The 17,631-nt window shown below is 41.1% G+C and overlaps 1 protein-coding gene across 2 annotated transcripts in view; it reads right to left on the bottom strand.

The window, feature by feature from the left end:
* Positions 1 to 17,631, bottom strand: part of RHEBL1 (RHEB like 1) — a 68,175-nt gene that overhangs the window by 46,396 nt on the left and 4,148 nt on the right. Inside the window, exons 3-8 of one of the 2 annotated variants that reach the window (XM_030195249.1) lie at positions 16,003 to 16,070; positions 15,092 to 15,174; positions 14,275 to 14,331; positions 14,028 to 14,075; positions 13,859 to 13,943; positions 9,070 to 10,418 (exon numbers count right to left, since the gene is read on the bottom strand). In XM_030195249.1, the coding sequence (XP_030051109.1) occupies positions 10,329 to 10,418; positions 13,859 to 13,943; positions 14,028 to 14,075; positions 14,275 to 14,331; positions 15,092 to 15,174; positions 16,003 to 16,070 (431 nt within the window). In that variant the 3' untranslated portion in view covers positions 9,070 to 10,328. Of the gene's footprint in view, positions 1 to 9,069; positions 10,419 to 13,858; positions 13,944 to 14,027; positions 14,076 to 14,274; positions 14,332 to 15,091; positions 15,175 to 16,002; positions 16,071 to 17,631 lie in introns of those variants that run through there. The other variant, XM_030195250.1, reaches the window with a different exon arrangement.

Genomic DNA, 17,631 nt, shown 5'->3' with positions numbered 1-17,631 from the left:
ATAAATGTATATTTTAGTATTTAAGTAAACATACAGTGAACACATTAAAAAATGTACATAAGTGAAAGTAAAAGTTATTGCCTAATAAAATATTTTTTGAGTAAAAAGTACAGCAACTACAATTAATGCAACTATTGCTGTTTTTATCCCCAAAACTTTAGTGCTTATTCAATCTACTTTGCTTCTACTAAAACTAAATTTTGAAAATGATTGTCGCTCATCCACATGCGCTTCTGAGTCATTAATCCAGCACAGCTAAAAAGGTGTTCTCCAGTTAGGCTACCTGTCAGTTTTAGATATTGATTTAAGGTTTTACACCTAGCCATAAGGCTTTATAGCAGTGGTTCCCAAAGGCACCCTAGTAAGTCAGGTTTTTAGGTTAGCCACAATATTCACGAGAGATTATTTACATGTAGTGGAGACAGTGTGTGCAAATCTCATGAATATTCATTGTGGATAGCCTAAAAGCCTGACTAGTAGGGTAGTTCCAGGACCATTGGGAACCACTGCTTTACATCTTGGTTTCCTACTATCTCTTTCTTCTGTCATCATTCCCTATACAGCATCACTGTGTTCACTAGACTCACACGGTCTGGTCTTTCCATCAACCAGAAACACTCATTACATCCATGATTCAGCTTATTTCTAGGAACAATTTGCCTCTGTAGCTCAGGACCAAAATATCCTTCCCCCAAATTTGAGGCCCCTTTAAAGGCTCATTTTTTTTTTCAAACAGATGTTTGGTGTCCAGTGAAGTTGGGTTCCTCTGATTCCAGTGGGTCTGCATTGCCTCATTGATTGGGATATGGGCCAGAGTCAAGGTTGGGTTGTTTGACTGATTTAACACCCTCTCTCAATTTGATGTTCTTTTCGAAACTAATTAATTTCTTTATTTATTTTTCAACTTGTAAGCAGCTAAGACCTGTTCTCAGAATTGGCAGGTTATCAAATATTGAATAAATAAACATGGTAAGTAGGAAGTACTCCTGTAGCCAGGACCTGCCCAACAGGGGATGCATTATGCTTTCGCACAGAGGATATGTGTCCAAGAACTTCTTCCCTGGCAGGAAGGGTTAGGACAGCTGTTGTAGTTGGTGATTCGATCATTAAGCATGTAGATAGCTGGGTGGCTGGCAGATGCGAGGCACACCTGGGCACTTGCCTGCCAGGTACAAAAGGTGGCAGACCTCATGTCACCTCTATAGGATCTTATAGAGTGCTAGGAAAGAGCCAGATGTCTAGGTACAGGTGGGTAACAATGACATAGGAAAATGTGGGAGAGGTTCTGGAAGCCAAATTTAGGCTTAAGTAGAAAGCTGATCCTCCAGGGTAGTATTTTCAAAAATACCCCCCCTTTCCACAAGCAAACCCTAAGAGGCAGAGTGCCAAATTCGCAATGTGTGGTTGAGACGATTGTGCAAGGATAAGAATAGCCATACTGGGTCAGACCAATGGGCCATTTAGCCCAGTATCCTGTTTTTCAACAGTGGCCAATCCAGGTCACAAGTATTTATTTATTTTTATTTATTGCATTTGTATCCCACATTTTCCCACCTACTTGCAGTACCTGGTGGAAACCCAATTACTGTCAGTTACTTCAGACGGCATTTGCCACAGTTTAAATCTTTATTCCGTGACAGTTCAAAATCTCCAGAAGCAGATCTTTTGATTGAAACTCTGTATGCCATAAGAGCATCAGCGTCAGGCACAAGAACTCTTTAGCCAGCACTGAGCCTGCTAATGCAGCATAAGTAGTCGTTTATTTTCTCTATTCTTTAGGTAGTTGTTGGTTGGGACTCCTGTCATATATGAAGTAGCTACAGCCATTACTTGTGTACACTGATTCTTTTTTGTTCTAAAACAAACTTGTTATATATTTACAATGAAAAATGTAAATAAAAAGTTAATACATAATTTAGAGGCTTTGGTCTCTGGCAGCATGATTGATTACATGCAGAAAGCTCAGGGGGGATAGAACAGCTTTGTGCTATAGGAGAGACCTGCCTCTAGCTCCTTTATTCTCTTTTTTTAGTGATATGGCATAGTGTTCTTTGTTCCCTTGGGAATATAGCAATTCTTGTGGCGCAAGGTTTTTTGAAAAAATGTTTTCGCCTTTCGGTTCAGAAACCCAATTACTAGCAACATTCCACACTACCAATCTCAGAGCAAGCCGTGGCTTCCACGTCTGTGTCAATAGCAGACTATAGACTTTTCCTGCCAGTGTGTCTCAGCGGACAGACACCATTGCCCCATTGGCAGGAAATGGGCAACTGTTTCAAAAGGATGGACTCCACCCAGCCTGATAGCACTAGCTTTTAAAAGAGAAAGGGGAAAGGATATACCACCTTTGTGTTTTTTTTTTTACAACTACATTCAAAAGGACCAAGAGAAGCTTTTAAACTAGAATGGGAGGGGGGGCATCACCCAGGAGCATATGGTTCAGTATGGGAGTATCCTTGAAGGATACTATTGAAATAGGGCATTCAGGGGTTTCAACAATGCTGCAAGAAAAACAGGTATATTTAAGGGGAGAATAGGGTAAAAGATGCATATTAGCCTACTCAACTTCCAAGTAGCTTGTAGATGTAAGGAAAAAAACAAGTCATATTTGACGTTCCCGTAGAAGCCTAAACATTAAGACGGGAGAGTTTTAGAACACTAAATGATGAGGTAAATATAATAGGCATCTCAGAGACTGTGTGTGGAAGAGGACCATCAGTGGCACACTGTGAAAATAGGAGCAAATTGGAGGGGGGTTATACTATATATTAAGAGGGAATTGAGCCAAATAAAATAAACATTCTACATGAAACAGATGGCAGCATGGAATCATTATTGACAAAGTCCATGAAGGAATATTCTTTTAGAGCTGTACTGCTGCCTTCCAGGATCAAATGAAGAAGTGGTTACAAAAATTAGGAAAGCTAGCAAATTGGGCAACAGTATAAAATAATGTTTGATTTCAATTTGCCCAGTATGGACTGGAAAAAATGTTACATCAGGTAGCTTAAGGGAGATAAAATTCCTAGATGTAATAAATGACTACTTCTTGGATCAACTGGCCCAGGCACCAACAACAGGGGGAGCCATTTAAAATCTAATCCTTTATGGCATGCAGGGTATAGAATGAGAGGTAATGGTGTTGGGTCCCCTGGGATCAGTGATCAGAACATGATCAAGTTTGAGCTAGTATCTAGAATGAAGCCACAAAGCAAATCTACTATTGCGGGATTTTTGAAAGGGAGACTATAATAAAATGAGGAAAATGGTTAAAAAGAAGCTAGAAGGATCAGCTGCTAAGGTTAGGACACTAATTCAGGCATGGATGTTTAAAAATACCAGCTTGGAAGGCCAAACGGAGATGCATTTCATGTATTTACAAAAGATGGAAAGAGAAAACGACAGCCAGCATGGTAAAAGACTGTCCTTCAAAGCATGGAACAAGGACCCAAATGAAGAAAATAAGAAGCAACATAAGCACTGGCACGTCAGATGCAAATCATTGATAAAAGGATAAAATAGAATATGAAGAGAACTTGCCGCAGAGGCTAGAACTCACAGTAACCACTTTTTCAGGTACATCAGAAGCAGAAAACCTCCTCAGGAGCTTAGCCGAGATTGGGTGGCAGAGCCAGTGGTGGGAGGTGGGGATAGTGCTGGGCAGACTTGTTATGGTCTGTGCCCTGAAGAGGACAGGTACAAATCAATGTAGGGTATACACAAAAAGTAGCACATATGAGTTTATCTTGTTGGGCAGACTGGATGGACCGTGCAGGTCTTTTTCTGCCATCATCTACTATGTTAGGACCGATGCTGTTATATCGTATATATATATATCATATATATGGAAATCGGGATGACAAGTGAGGTGATTAAATTTGCAGATGACACTATTCAAAGGTTCTTAAAACACATGCAGAGTGTGACAAATTGCAGGAAGACCTTAGGAAATTGGAAGACTGGGAATCCAAATGGCAGATGAAAAATTTAATGTGGACAAATGCAAAGTGATGCACGTTATCTGCATCATAAGTTACCCGATGCTAGGGTCCACGTTAAGGGTCAGCACCCAAGAAAAATATCTAGGTTTCATTGTAGATAATACACTGAAATCTTATTTGCTTTGATTGTTTTCCTGATCTTGGATCTTCCAATTGTGGACAATTATGTAAATATATATTGAGAGAAAATGTTTTCCTTTTTATATTAATTTCTGTATTTCCTTACATTTATGTGATAAATGGGAATGTAATTAAGTAAAATGATAAATAAAACAAACAAAAAAAAAAAGAAATCTTCTGTCCAGTGTGCGGTGGCAGCAGCAGCTAAAAAAGCAAACAAACAGGATGCTAGGAATTATTAGGAAAGGGATGGTAAATAAGACTGAAAATACTAGAATGCTTCTGTATCGCTCTATGATGCAACCTCACCTTGAGTACTGCATTCAGTTCTGGGTCACCATATGAGTGGGAAAGCACGGGGTACAAATGTAACAAAAAATAACTCCTCATATGAGGAAAGGCTGGGTTCTTCAGCTTGGAAAATGGACAGATGAGGGGAGTTATGATCAAAGTCTACAAAAGCCTGAGTGGCATAGAACAAGTAGAAGAAAATGAATTTTTTTACTTGTTCCAAAAGTACAAAGACTAGGGGACATAATTGCCGGAGGATGTAATAACAGCGGTTAGTGTATCTGGGTTTAAAAAAAAAAAAAAGGTTTGAACAAGTTCCTGGAGGAAACATCCACAGTCTGCTATTGAGACAGATATGGGGAAGCTACTGCTTGCCCTTGTACCCCACGCTTTCCCACTCATAGCAGGTTCAATGCGGCTTACAAATAAGTACCTGTATATAATTTGTACCTGGGGCAATGGAGGGTTAAGTGACTTGCCCGTGCCTGCAGTGGGAATCGAACCCAGTTCCACAGGACCAAAGTCCACCACACTAAGCACTAGGCCACTCCTCCACTGTTGGAAACAGGATACTGGGCTAGATGGACCATTGATCGGAACCAGTATGGCTATACGTATGGGTAGCAGCTTTCTTAACAGATATGGGTCTAGTACTTTTCATCTTTTATTACAAACTCCAAATATATGCTCAGATGTCTTTTCATATATGCAGGTAGCCCACTATCATCTCCTTAAGCCTGATTTTCTATAGGAATATTGGAACTTTTGCATTTGTTTTATTTAAAATTTAGCAGCTTTTTGAAAGCAATTCACTCAAGGCAGTGTGTAATAAGAAAAAAAAAATCAAACATGAGAATTACAGCAGTAAAAATATTCAAACAATACAAAGTATAGCACAGTATACTGCTTACAAACAATACGTAATAGAACATTTTAATTGACAGGCTGATTGTCAAAAGAAAAGGACATCAGACATCCATCTTTCAACACAAATTGGAAGATGGACATCCTCACCGAAACGTCCAAATCGGTATAATCGAAACCTGATTTGGGGGCATGTCAGAGGCATAGCAAAGGGGCATGCCTAACACTTGGATGTCTTTGACCCATAATCGTTTTGCAAAGACATTCAAATCGCAACTTGGATGTTTCTTTCAAAAATGCCCCTCTGTCTCCTGGATAGACCAGGTCTCTATCTGGATTACATCAATCTTTACTTATGCTTCAGCCAAAGAAATAATTTCATATAATAGAATAATGGAACTTGGCAACTATTGTAAATATATCCACTACTGTAAGTTGAAGACTAAACTCCATTGGTAGTCCATGGCACTTACAGGGAATATCATTTTTTGAACATTGGCAAGGGTCTATTTTTCACCAAAACAGGCCTATTATGTTGGATATGTGAACACACTTGTGTGTTCAATGCAGAACCGAGGATACCATATCTCATGCCTTATAGGCTTGCAAACAATACAAGCTTTTTGGCAATAGGTGCCAACTTATTAGAAATTTATTACATAAAAGGCACCACTTTCCTCATAAGGTCTGTTAGAGCATCCCGCCGCCGCTGGCGAAAACCACCCACCTGGCAACTTTAGTAGCTTCCCAAAACAAATGCGCATTTTGATACCTGGTCTGTCTATGTGTATTACTCCTAGCCTTGGATACTCTTCCCCCCCCCCATTTTTGTAAAGATTAGTAGGGAACTTCCAATTAACTTTTTTTTTTTTTTTTAAACAATGTTTCCTCACCTCAATCTCTGTTCAGCTTGAAGTATATGACCTGGTATTGGGTCTATGGTAGAAACTTGCATGGGAACGGGGTTTGTAGGGTTCCCATAGGGACAGAAGCCATTCCTGCAGGGTTCCTGTGGCAGTGTATGCTGCACTTGCAAGTCACTTACCAAGTACTTTGAGCAGTCCCCTCCTCGCTTTAAAACAGCAGAGATGCAGAAAGTCTCCATTAAGGAGGAGGTAGAGACAAATGGTGACAGACTTCAAAAAAGCAGGGGATAAACAGAGTAGAACATGGAAGTTATAATAAACCTAAATGGCTGCATGCGTGTGGATGTGTCAAGTGACGCTTAAATGGTGACACTGGCTGTGATGAACTAGGGCTGATACCGGGCAGACGTGTATTGTCTGTATCTTATATATGGTAAGCTGGTTTAGGATGGGATAGAAAGGGCTCAGACAGCAACTTTACTCACTAAAAGTGAGGACAGGGCTGGACAGACATTTACAGTCTGTGTCCTACAAATGAGAAGACAAATAGGCTGGAGTGAGCTCTGACAACTCTAGCAGCTAGTACAGAATACGGCCCAGGAACACCAAAGAAATACCATAATCAAGTATATCATATCACATTCATTGTTGATTTAATTATGAATTGATAATATGCATGACTATTGGGCAGACTGGACCATTCTCTGCTACCAGGCTGATGCTCTGACAGGCAAAAGCATCAGACAGCACTTTACCTACTGGCATGTACATGTGGCAACATCTCAGCACCCAGTGCAAATGAAGCAAAGAAGTCTTACATGTGTCCCTGTGCAATTCTAGTCTATATCAGAACCAATCATGTTTGAAAACAGATCCCTGCCTATATATAGCCAATCTGCAAGCTCATGTTATATACTTTAAAGATGAGTATAACCATCCTAGTGGGCATAAAGGTGCTGCATATGTCCAATAAAATAAAACTTTAGCCATCACTGTTGAAGTCTTCTGCCTGCTGTGCAGCCTAAGCAGAAAAAAAAAATTAAGAGGTTAAGCCTCTAACTTGGAACAGCCAGCTGAAGGGGGAGGGGGGTGGGGGGGCGATACTGACATCTACAAAACCCTGAGTGGAGTAGAACAGGTAAAAGTGAATCACTCTCTCAAAATAGTACAAAGAGCAGAGGACACAATGCAACTACATGAAAATTATAAATGGGAGGAAATTTGTTTTCACTCAAAGAATATAGTTAAGCTCTACAACGCTTTGTCAGAGGACACATACCTGGGTTCTTAAAAAAAAAAAACTTGGCCAAAGTTCCTAGTCTGCTATTGAGATAGAGATGGTGAAGCCACTGCTTTCTGCAGGACTGATAGCATAAAACATTGCTACTAAAGTGGGTTTCTGCCAGGTGCTTGTGACCTGAAGTGGCCACTGTTGGAAGCCAGGATACCAGGCTTGATGGACCACTAGTCTGCCATAGTATGGCCATTAGTGTATTGTACAAGAATCAAATCGACAAATTAGTTCCTGTTTAGAAATTTTCCTGTGAAAGCCATTCACAGGTTACATTGTTAAATTTGTTACATGTAACAAAGCAATGTCAAAACAAAAAAAAAAGTGAAGCTTCTTGACATTGGCCTAATAAAAGCAGCACAGGTTGTAAGTTAAGTTCATGCAGTACGCTTCCATTCAGCTGCTAAACTAGCTTTAGCTCGAACTCTGCCATCAGATCAGGGGCGTATCTGCGTGGGGCCTCAGGGGCCTGGGCCCCCGCAGATTTCGCCCTGGACCCCCCTACCGCTGCCAACCCTCCCCCTCCGTTGCTCGCCTACCTTCGCTGGCGGGGGACCCCAACCCCCGCCAGCCGAGGTCCGCGTCCTCCTGCCGCTGCCGGCTGCCTTTGGTCCTTTAATTCTTTCATTGAAGCTGGCGCCGACGAAAGTTTCTTTTGAGTCTGACGTCGCTGCACGTTGTACGTGCAGGACGTCAGACTCAGAAATTGTTTCTGAGTCTGAAGTCCTGCACGTACAACGTGCAACGTGCAGCGACGTCAGATTCAAAAGAAACTTTTTCGTCGGCGCCAGCTTCAATGGAAGAATGAAAGGACCAAAGGCAGCCGGCAGCGGCAGGAGGACGCGGACCTCGGCTGGCGGGGGTTGGGGTCCCCCGCCAGCGAAGGTAGGCGAGCAACGGAGGGGGAGGGTTAGCAATGGCAGCGGCGGGGGGGGGGGGGGCTATAATGTGCCCCCCCTCTCTGGCCCTGGCCCCCCCCTACCGCCGCAGTTCAGATACGCCCCTGCATCAGATCACAGCTTCAGGAAATGTATTTCTTGACCTCGTTCACCTTTGAATTTGGTCAAACTATCTGAAACAAGCTGAGATTTGTATGCGCTCTAGAAATTAGCATTATTTCACAGTAAAAAAAAAAAAATTGAAATAAAGGTTCATGTGCATGTTAACATCACAAGCTTAGCACTTACAACTTTTGTTCAAGAACCTGAAGTCCACTCACCTTAAGCAGCTGCAGATTCTTGGTTCCCATGTTCATATCGGAGTCAATGCTGTGACACCTATTTTATCATCATTCCTCACAGATACGATGTCTGATTCTGTTGAAAGTATTTGCTTACTTTGGTCCTTTAAACCATCCATAATCACCGCCATAAGGCTGCTGTGGTATTGACTGTCCTTTTTCCATTCACAAGTTTCTCTCCCTTCATAAGTTATAATTTGTTTCTAGTTACTGTTATGCTTTTGTTTTTAGTATTTTGGCATGAGAATGTGACACTTTCGCTTACAAATGCAAAGGATAGCTTTGTCTTTTATCGTTGAGACGTACATAACCCTCCCATTCAAGCTAGCACAGGTACCACCCATCTGACTAAATTCCATTATTGAAATAAGTGACCCTGGCAGGAAACCTTGCACAGAAAAGATTTTATTTACATACAAAACAAATCTGCTCATTTTAAATAAATCATTATGTAAACAGTAGTTCAGCCCTCCCAAAGAGGACATGTTGTAAACGTAACCTTTAAGAAAATACAAAAAAAATTCTAAACTAATGTTTTCACATTCATAACATTTCCTTTCTCAGCCAAATGCTCTAAATCAGACTGTAAACAAAAATAAGGCACCAAGATTTTAACTTCACAGTGCCCCCTTGTGGACTGGGGAGAGCACTGCAACTTAACATAGCACCTGCAAGGCAGCTCACTTGAGCCATTAGTCCAACACAAGAATTCTGGTGGACTGTCTTGGCATACACAGGATCCACTTGTAGCAGCAATAAGTTTTACCCTCACCCTCTCCCCCATTACTCACATCCATTGAGAGCAGAGCAATAGCAGCAAAACATGGAGGCAAAGAGACCCTATTAATTCTCATATCTGGATTAAACATCTAATATCCCACAGTACCCATGATGTGCAAGACTGGGCTTCTCTCCCTACCCCTGGGTAGTTCAAGCTTTAAACTGGAGATTTAAAAAACAGAAAAAATACCAACTGTTCAGGGGTAGGAAGGGAAAGTGGTGGTATGGGGTAAGCATACCAGAAATTCAGCATGCAAGGCTGCATCTTTAATATTTCAATTCCATGACCCAGTCTTAAAACTCACTTAAGTTGACACTCAAAAGTACAAGAGGAATATGAAAAAAAAAAAATGTAGGTAGATACATGCCTGTACAGCAGGTAGGGACTGGGTCCTCATTTCTCCCTTTGGTCCAAAGGAAAAAAAAAACCCCACCAAGTCCATTGCTTCCCAATGACATGAAAAATTTGAATTTAAGAAACTCATAGTAACAAACACCCCCCTCACATCAAGTCTATATATATTTAAAAAAAAAAAAAAAAAAACCCTAACAGATAAGAATTTTTGCAAAAAAAAAAAAAAAAAAAATTTTGTCAAAACACTGGTGTGCAACTATGGACATGGCATGTAACATGTGCAATTGTGTCAAAGCCTGCCACAGATCAGTAATTATCTAGTATTCACTACCAGTGCAAACTATGTACACAGTAGTGAATCTAGCACAGATACAGGGTGTTTCACAGATCTGAACCAGCAAGACAGCTGATCTATTTAGTCATGGATTCATTCCTAGCATAAGTTACTACAGTAAACCAGGCAGGCACTGACTCATGCCTTCCAGGTCCCGGGTGAAGTCCTAATCTGTGTGAAAAAAAATTACATTAGGGCACATTTTCGTTCATCTCCAAAAGATTTCTCCACACGGTCAATCTCCTCTATGATCTTGGTGAAGATACTGTGACATTTCTGTGAAGAAAAGCAAAGTTTTTTTTCTCAGTAAAAAGGCTCCAAAGAGCGAAGATACTCACCTGAAGCAGGTATTCTCAGAGAACAGCAGGCCTTATATCAACACATACAGCTAACATGCACATGTTGCTGGTCCGGAGATTTAACCTTAAAATAGGCCTTTGAGTACAAGCTACCTCCAAGTATGCATGTATGAGTGCCTTCCTGCCTGCTGTGAGACCACAGAACCAGGGGGTGGGAGGGTACATGAGAATACAAGACCTGCTGTAGGTATCTTTGCTTTCTCCTAGGACATGCAGGCCTATAATTCTCATATGGCTCACCAAAACACCCACTAGTGGTCAACTGGACCTTGCAATGGCAAAAAGTACTTCAGATGACAGGAATCAAGTAGCTCAAAAGCTTTCATCAGCTGGGTGAGAATGTTTGAGGTCCCATGATACAGGTGGAGGTCTGACAGAGGGCTCTCAACAAACCTCTCATGAAGTTAACTAGAGGCTGCCCAGAGATGGGCTTACCCTCTACATGTTAATAAGCACTAACTGAATTGAGATGAACCCTTATGAGTTGGTCTTGAGACCAGAATCTAAGAGATGCAGACTGTATTCAAGCAGGGTCTGTGTACAGCTAGAACTACTACTACTATTTGACATTTCTAAAGCGCTACTAGGGTTATGCAGCACTGTACAATTTAACATATGACAGTCCCTGCTCAAAGAGCTTACAATCTAATGGACAAATGTACAGTCAAGTAGGGGTAGTCAGAATTTCCTGAAAGGTATAAAAGGTTAGGTGCCGAAAGCAACATTGAAGAGGTGGGCTGTGAGCAAGGATTTGAAGATGGGTAGGGAGGGGGCTTGGCATAAGGGCTCAGGAAATTTATTCCAAGCATAGGGTGAGGCGAGGCAGCATGGGCAGAGCCTGGAGTTGGCTGTGGTGGAGAAGGGTACTGAGGAGGGATTTGTCCTGGTAGCGGAGGTTTCGGGCAAGAACGTAAGGGGAGATGAGGGTAGAGAGGTAATGAGGGGCTGCAGACAGTGCATTTATAGGTAAGAAGGAGAAGCTTGAACTGTATGCGGTATCTGATCGGAAGCCAGTGAAGTGACTTGAGGAGAGGGGTGATATGAGTATAATGGTTCAGGCGGAATATAAGACATGCAGCAGAGTTCTGAATGGATTGAAGGGGGGATAGATGGTTAAGTGGGAGGCCAGTGAGGAGTAGGTTGCAGTAGTCAAGGCGAGAGGTAATGAGATTTAGGACCTTGCTGTCACACCAGACAGCAAACCTTCTCCATTTAAAAGAGCAACATCTTAGTGAAATCTTTTGTGGAAGGCAGCAAGAATTTGGAGACACCCTCAGGAAGAAGCAAGGAGGCAAATTCTAAGCTCTCAATATCCAGGCCATTAGTACCAGAGACTGGAGATGTTGGGCTACACAGATCCCTTGTTCTGTGTGATGAAAAAAAAACTCCACTCTCTACTGTTCTTCACAAGATAACTCCAGAAGAGGGAACCAGATCTGTCGGGGCTAGTAGGGCGCGATCAAGATCATGGTCTTGCTCAAATTTTAGCAAAAAGTCTTCTCCATAAAAGGAATGGGAGGATACGCATACAGAAATCCTGTCCCCCTAATGAAGGAGGAAGGCATCAGACACTAGTCTGTTGTGGGCTTGGAATAGAACAGACTTTGTTATTGGACTGAGTGACAGAGATCCACCGAAAAGGGTGCCCCACACAGAAGCGATCATGGGCAATGCCCATGTTGAGGGATCAATCGTGCAGTTGCAATGACCCTGATTAGTCAGCCAGGCTATTTAGTTTGCCTGCCAGGTAAGTGGCCTTGAGGACCATCCCATACTGGTGTGCTCAACGGCACATACAGCCTCCTCCTGTACATGGCAACCTGATGGTTAAATTTTGGTTGTTCAGTCAATCCCAGGGCTGACACTCCAGGGGTATGATCAGGCCCCACACTGCAGACATCAAGAATGGGCGTTGTCAGATATGGTCCTGTTGCACCGGAGTGCAGCACTTTAAGCCATTGGGAACCTTCCATATGAAAAGAGACAGCTGTGTCCAAAATCAAACCACTCAATGGTGCTTTTAAAAAAACAAACAAACCCCCCCCATTCCTCCAACCCCCCCCCCCCCCCCCCCCAGACTGGGATCAGGTCTAAACACAGTCTAGCAAGTGTGGTAAAACTTAAGTGGCAAAAATCTTAAAAAAAAAAAAAAACCCCAACAGAGAAGGAGTAAAAAACCCTAAAACGCATTAAAAAAAAAAAAAAAAAAAAGGGGAAGACAAAAATACCAAGTTTTGAACTGCAAGGAGTGGAAACAAAACACATCCTTTCCTCACTGGGGGGGGGGGGGGGGGGGGGGGGGGAAGAAAACCCAGAAACCTGCTATCCCATGTTCTCATGGTAGGTGGGAAGGCACATGCATGTGAAGTGAGTCATCTCAACATTCGAAGACCTAAATTTAAGCTTGTTACAAGCTCCAGACTGGTAACCTGGGCCCGCATTAGCCATATGCAAGAATTATAGGCCTGCTTGTCCTCTGAGAATTCTTCAAACCTTGCAAAGACACCAAAACAAGAAAAGAGAGCAAGGTATTGCTCAAAAAAACACCTCTCACTCCCATCTTCTAACTCTTCAGATAACCCTTGGTAAAACAGGTTTCAAAACAAAATGCACTGTGGGAATTGTCAGGCACAATAAAAAACTTTTACGATTGTCAAATAGTCAAAACAGACATTAAGAGCTTTTAGCCTTAGAAGCCTCTAGTAGTATGGGAGTAGAACAGCTGAACATTTTAACTAAAAACAAAATTGAGGACTAGCACAGAGTTGTCACTTAAAGGTACTGAGAACAGCAACAAAAACAACAATAAGGGGGGGATGACTTCCCTATGAGGAAAAGCTAAAGTAGTTAGGGTTCTTTAGCTTGGAGAAAAGATAGCTGAGGGGTGGCTATGAGAAGAAGTCTACAGGTAGAGGTGAATCGCTTGTTTACTCTTTCCAAAATGACTAGGACTAGGGGGCACGCAATGAAGTAGTAAACTTAAAAGTCTCAGAAAATTTCTTCACTCAAATGTGTAATTAAACTCTGGAATTCTTTGCCAGAAAATGTAGTAAAAACAGTTAGCTTAGCAGGGTTTAAAAAAAGGTTTGGATATGTGGAGAAAATCCACTATTTATAGGATAAGTAACAAAATGTACTTGTACTGTTTTGGGATCTTGCTAGGTACTTGTAACATGGATTGGCCACGGTTGTAAACAGCATGCTGGAGCTGGGTACTTGTAACCTGGATTGGCCACTGTTGGAAACAGGCAACAGGATGCTGGGCTTGATGGACTTGGTCTGTCCCAGTATGGCAATACTTATGTTAAGGACCAAGCCACAAAGTTGCTTCCCCTCCATCTTTCAGGATGTATTTACCTCTCCATCCTTAGCTGAAGCCTCCATGAAAGCTGCACCCCACTTATCTGCCAGCTTCTTTCCATCCTCTACCTTAACCTCTCGACTGAAGAGGAAAAAAAAAAAAGTGTTAGGTGTGATCACATTAAAAGGTCTTCAAAGCTTAAGCATACTGTCTACTCATACTTACTTTTGAGAAGCAAGGTCAGTCTTATTTCCAACCAGGACAATAGGCATCCTACAGACAAATACAATTGCATAATGTCATCCAGATCAAGGGTACTAGTTCCTTCTTTCAGCTTGCCTGTCCTAACACCTAAATTAATGCCAGTCCCAGCATATTGTTTTGTATATTCAAGCTGTGTAGACTCGAGGTGTTTTTTAATCTCACTACATTATACTTACAATCAAGCCAGTGACAAGAAAAGAAAACTTACAAGCCTTTGCCTCTACGGTCCTGCAGCTTGCTGTGAATGATCTTGGCAATTACAAAGCTACAAGGAAAAAAAACAAAAAATTAAACCAAATTCCATGGTTGCATTTAACACCCTTTTGAACAGAGCAATTTAAACGCAGAGCTTGACCAAAACTGAATCCTAACTGAAACTGGCCGCAACATTTTGGCAGATACAGAAACTCACACCCCCACCCCCTTTCTGCATTGGCATTTTTGGCTGAAACCATAGTTTCAGTGCTTAATATGAAATCTGGTCCACCTTTGACTCCTCCCTGTACAAAGTCAAGTAGTGCTGTACCCCAAGTACAGTTCTCAGGACTGAACACAGAATATAGACCGAGCCAAAAACTTAGAACAGGGAAATGTTCTGAAGGTTCAGGGTCAGCAGAAAGGGAAGGCCCTCAGGCAATCCCTTGTAGGCCCAGGGGCCACAAAACATGCAGCTTCTTTCTGGTACAGCTGTTTGTTTTAACAACGCCCCACATGCAAAGGCACAATACCTTTCAACAGAAATATTCTTGGCACAGAATTTTTTTTTGGGGGGGGGGGGTGGGGGGGAGGAAGACAAACACAAAACTACTGAAGCAGCTCTCCCTGAGCATCCCTTTCCATTTTTTATTTCTATTATGCCTCCAGCCACACCTGTGCATCTCACAAAGAGCAGTCTTCCACAGGCCTTCATTGGCTGCAGGCAGATTTTAGAAGTCTGGAAAAAAAATTCCCACTCCTGCAATCTTCCATGAAATAATCTGAAGTGTTAACTTTTCTGTTTTAGAAGAGGTGCAAACAGTTCTTACCTTTTGAATGAAGTGACAGAGTAAACCAACACATATCCATGGATACCAAGGACGAAGGAATGAGGCAGCAAGCTATACTCATCCTAAGAAGAGAAGAGAAAGCAGCATTACTAAAATAGTTAGTCTGATCTACAGTATGTCTAGATAATGCATCTCTAATGTGGAAAAGGCATCTACCTTTGAAAATACTCAGTCATACAGGCATGAGACTCATTCTATACTCTCAAGCTAGATTGCACATATCACAAAGCTGTAAAAGACTCCATGTCATAGCCCTTATCTAATACTAGTAAAAGAGGCCCGTTTCTGAGCAAATGAAACGGGCGCTAGCAAAGTTTTCGTCGCCAACAACCCCCCCCCCACCTGCCCAACCCCTTCATTGTTCTGCCATTGCTCCACCCTCAACGTCATGATGTTTGACGCGGGGCCCAGAGCGATTTCACAACCCCCCGCCTCCCTCCCTGTGAACCCCTTCGTTTTTCTGCCATCAAGGTTTTCGTCAGCAACACCCCCCCGCCTTCCTCCCTCCCCCTTCGTTGTTCTGGCATTGCTCCGCCCTCAACATCATGACCCAGAACAATTCCCCCCCCCCCCCCGCCTCCCAACCTCTTCGTTCTGCCATTGCTCCGCCCTCGAGGGCGGGGCCTGGAGTGATTTTGGTGGCTTCACCACCACGAACTTTTCTGAAGGAAGTCAGGGCTTGGCTTCACTGATGTCACTGTCTTCAGAACGTTGAGGGCGAGTTTTATATATATAGATGAGCTATGATAATCTCATTTACAACTAAAATAGAAAAAAAGCTAGACATGACAGCAAGCCTGCACCACAAATTATGCTGTTGACTGAGCCAGAAGGTGGAGTTTATAACTCAGGTTAGTCCAGCCCATCATCCCATAAACCTTCAAACTCACCTGCCCAGCTGTGTCCACCAGCTGCAACTGGAATTCGTCTTCACCTATCATCAAACTCTTGTTCAGGGCTGAAAAACAATTTAAATGATATTCATGAAAAATTAGAAGTCTTACTACTAGTTCTCTAGCTATCTTCAGCTTGTTTCTGGGGCTATAACTTGACACAGGAATCAAGTATTCAAACAATGTGAGTGGAGATATTTTCACCATGTCCAGGGATGGGTAATTTTTTTTTTTATACCAGGGATGGGCTGTTATGCACAGACAAGTTTGGAAAGAGCTACACATTTGGAGTATGAAATGCTAAATGCATTCTCTGAGAGCTCTCGCATCAGAGGTGATTACAGAAGCAGTTCTGTGTGCAGAAGTCCTTCAGTATAGGCCAGTGTTTCCAAGTCCAGTCCTGAGTACCCCTTGCCAGTCAGGTTTTCAGGATATCTACAATGAACATGCATGAATTTGATCTGCATGGAAAACGAGCCAGATCAGTATAATATCCAAAATATTTTATTACACATACCGTATATAAGACAGTTGCCCGACACAGGCCATGTTTCGCTCAAAGGCGGCTCTGCGTCAGGGGCTATAAATAAACATATCAAATTATAGAATCTGATTATAACAAGTAAATGTGATTAAAAATTACAAATATGTAAAAAATATATATGTGTAAAACAGACATGAATTATTAACAATGAGAGTTAAAAATGGATAAAAACATTTGAAAAAAATATATCGATCAAATGAAACAATGACATAAGAAAATATATATATATATAGCCAGCAAAGAAAGGGCACAGGTGCAACATATCTATTCAAAATGTATAATAAAATAATAGAAAGGGAAAACACACATACCTAATCTGTATCTTTATGAATAAGAACTAAAAAAAACAAAAATATATATAAATATGTAAATATTTTGCTTGTACTACTAGATAAAATTAAAAATAGGAAAATATGAAAAATAAATCAATGCAGGATAATGAATGGTGAATAAAAATAAAAATATAAAACAAGAAAACATATGAAGTTGAAATTAGTGTATAATACTTACAAATTGCATATCAGGACAAGGAAATAAGTAAAAAAAAAAAAAAAAAAAAAAACAGCACAAACAGCGTGTCCCTAAATGACAAAATTAAGAAAAAAAAAATAATCGTAACGTGCAGATCTGTGAAACACCTCGAATATGAAAATGCGATTCAAATGCCAACAAACCGGTGTCATATAAACTTGATTTATATATCAATAAGCACATATTTGATTACAATCAAGTTTATATGACACCGGTTTGTTGGCATTTGAATCGCATTTTCTTATTCAAGGTGTTTCACAGATCTGCACATTACAATTTTTTTATTATTTTCTTATTTTTTTAACAATTTTGTCATTTAGGGACACGCTGTTTGTGCTGGGTTTTTTTTTAAATTTTCTTATTTCCTTGTCCTGATAAGCAATTTGTATTATACACTAATTTCAACTTCATTCATATGTTGTCTTGTTAGGTTTAGTTATATTTTTATTTACTATTCATCCATCATCTTGAATTGGTATTTTTTTTATATTATTTTTTTCATCGTTTTTATTTTTCATATTTTCCTATTTTTAATTTATCTAGTGATACAA

This window comes from Microcaecilia unicolor, chromosome 3, assembly GCF_901765095.1.
Source record: "Microcaecilia unicolor chromosome 3, aMicUni1.1, whole genome shotgun sequence".
NCBI lineage: Eukaryota > Metazoa > Chordata > Amphibia > Gymnophiona > Siphonopidae > Microcaecilia > Microcaecilia unicolor.
The sequence above is the reverse complement of the archived record's forward strand: the minus strand, read 5'-3'. Positions and strand labels throughout refer to the sequence as shown.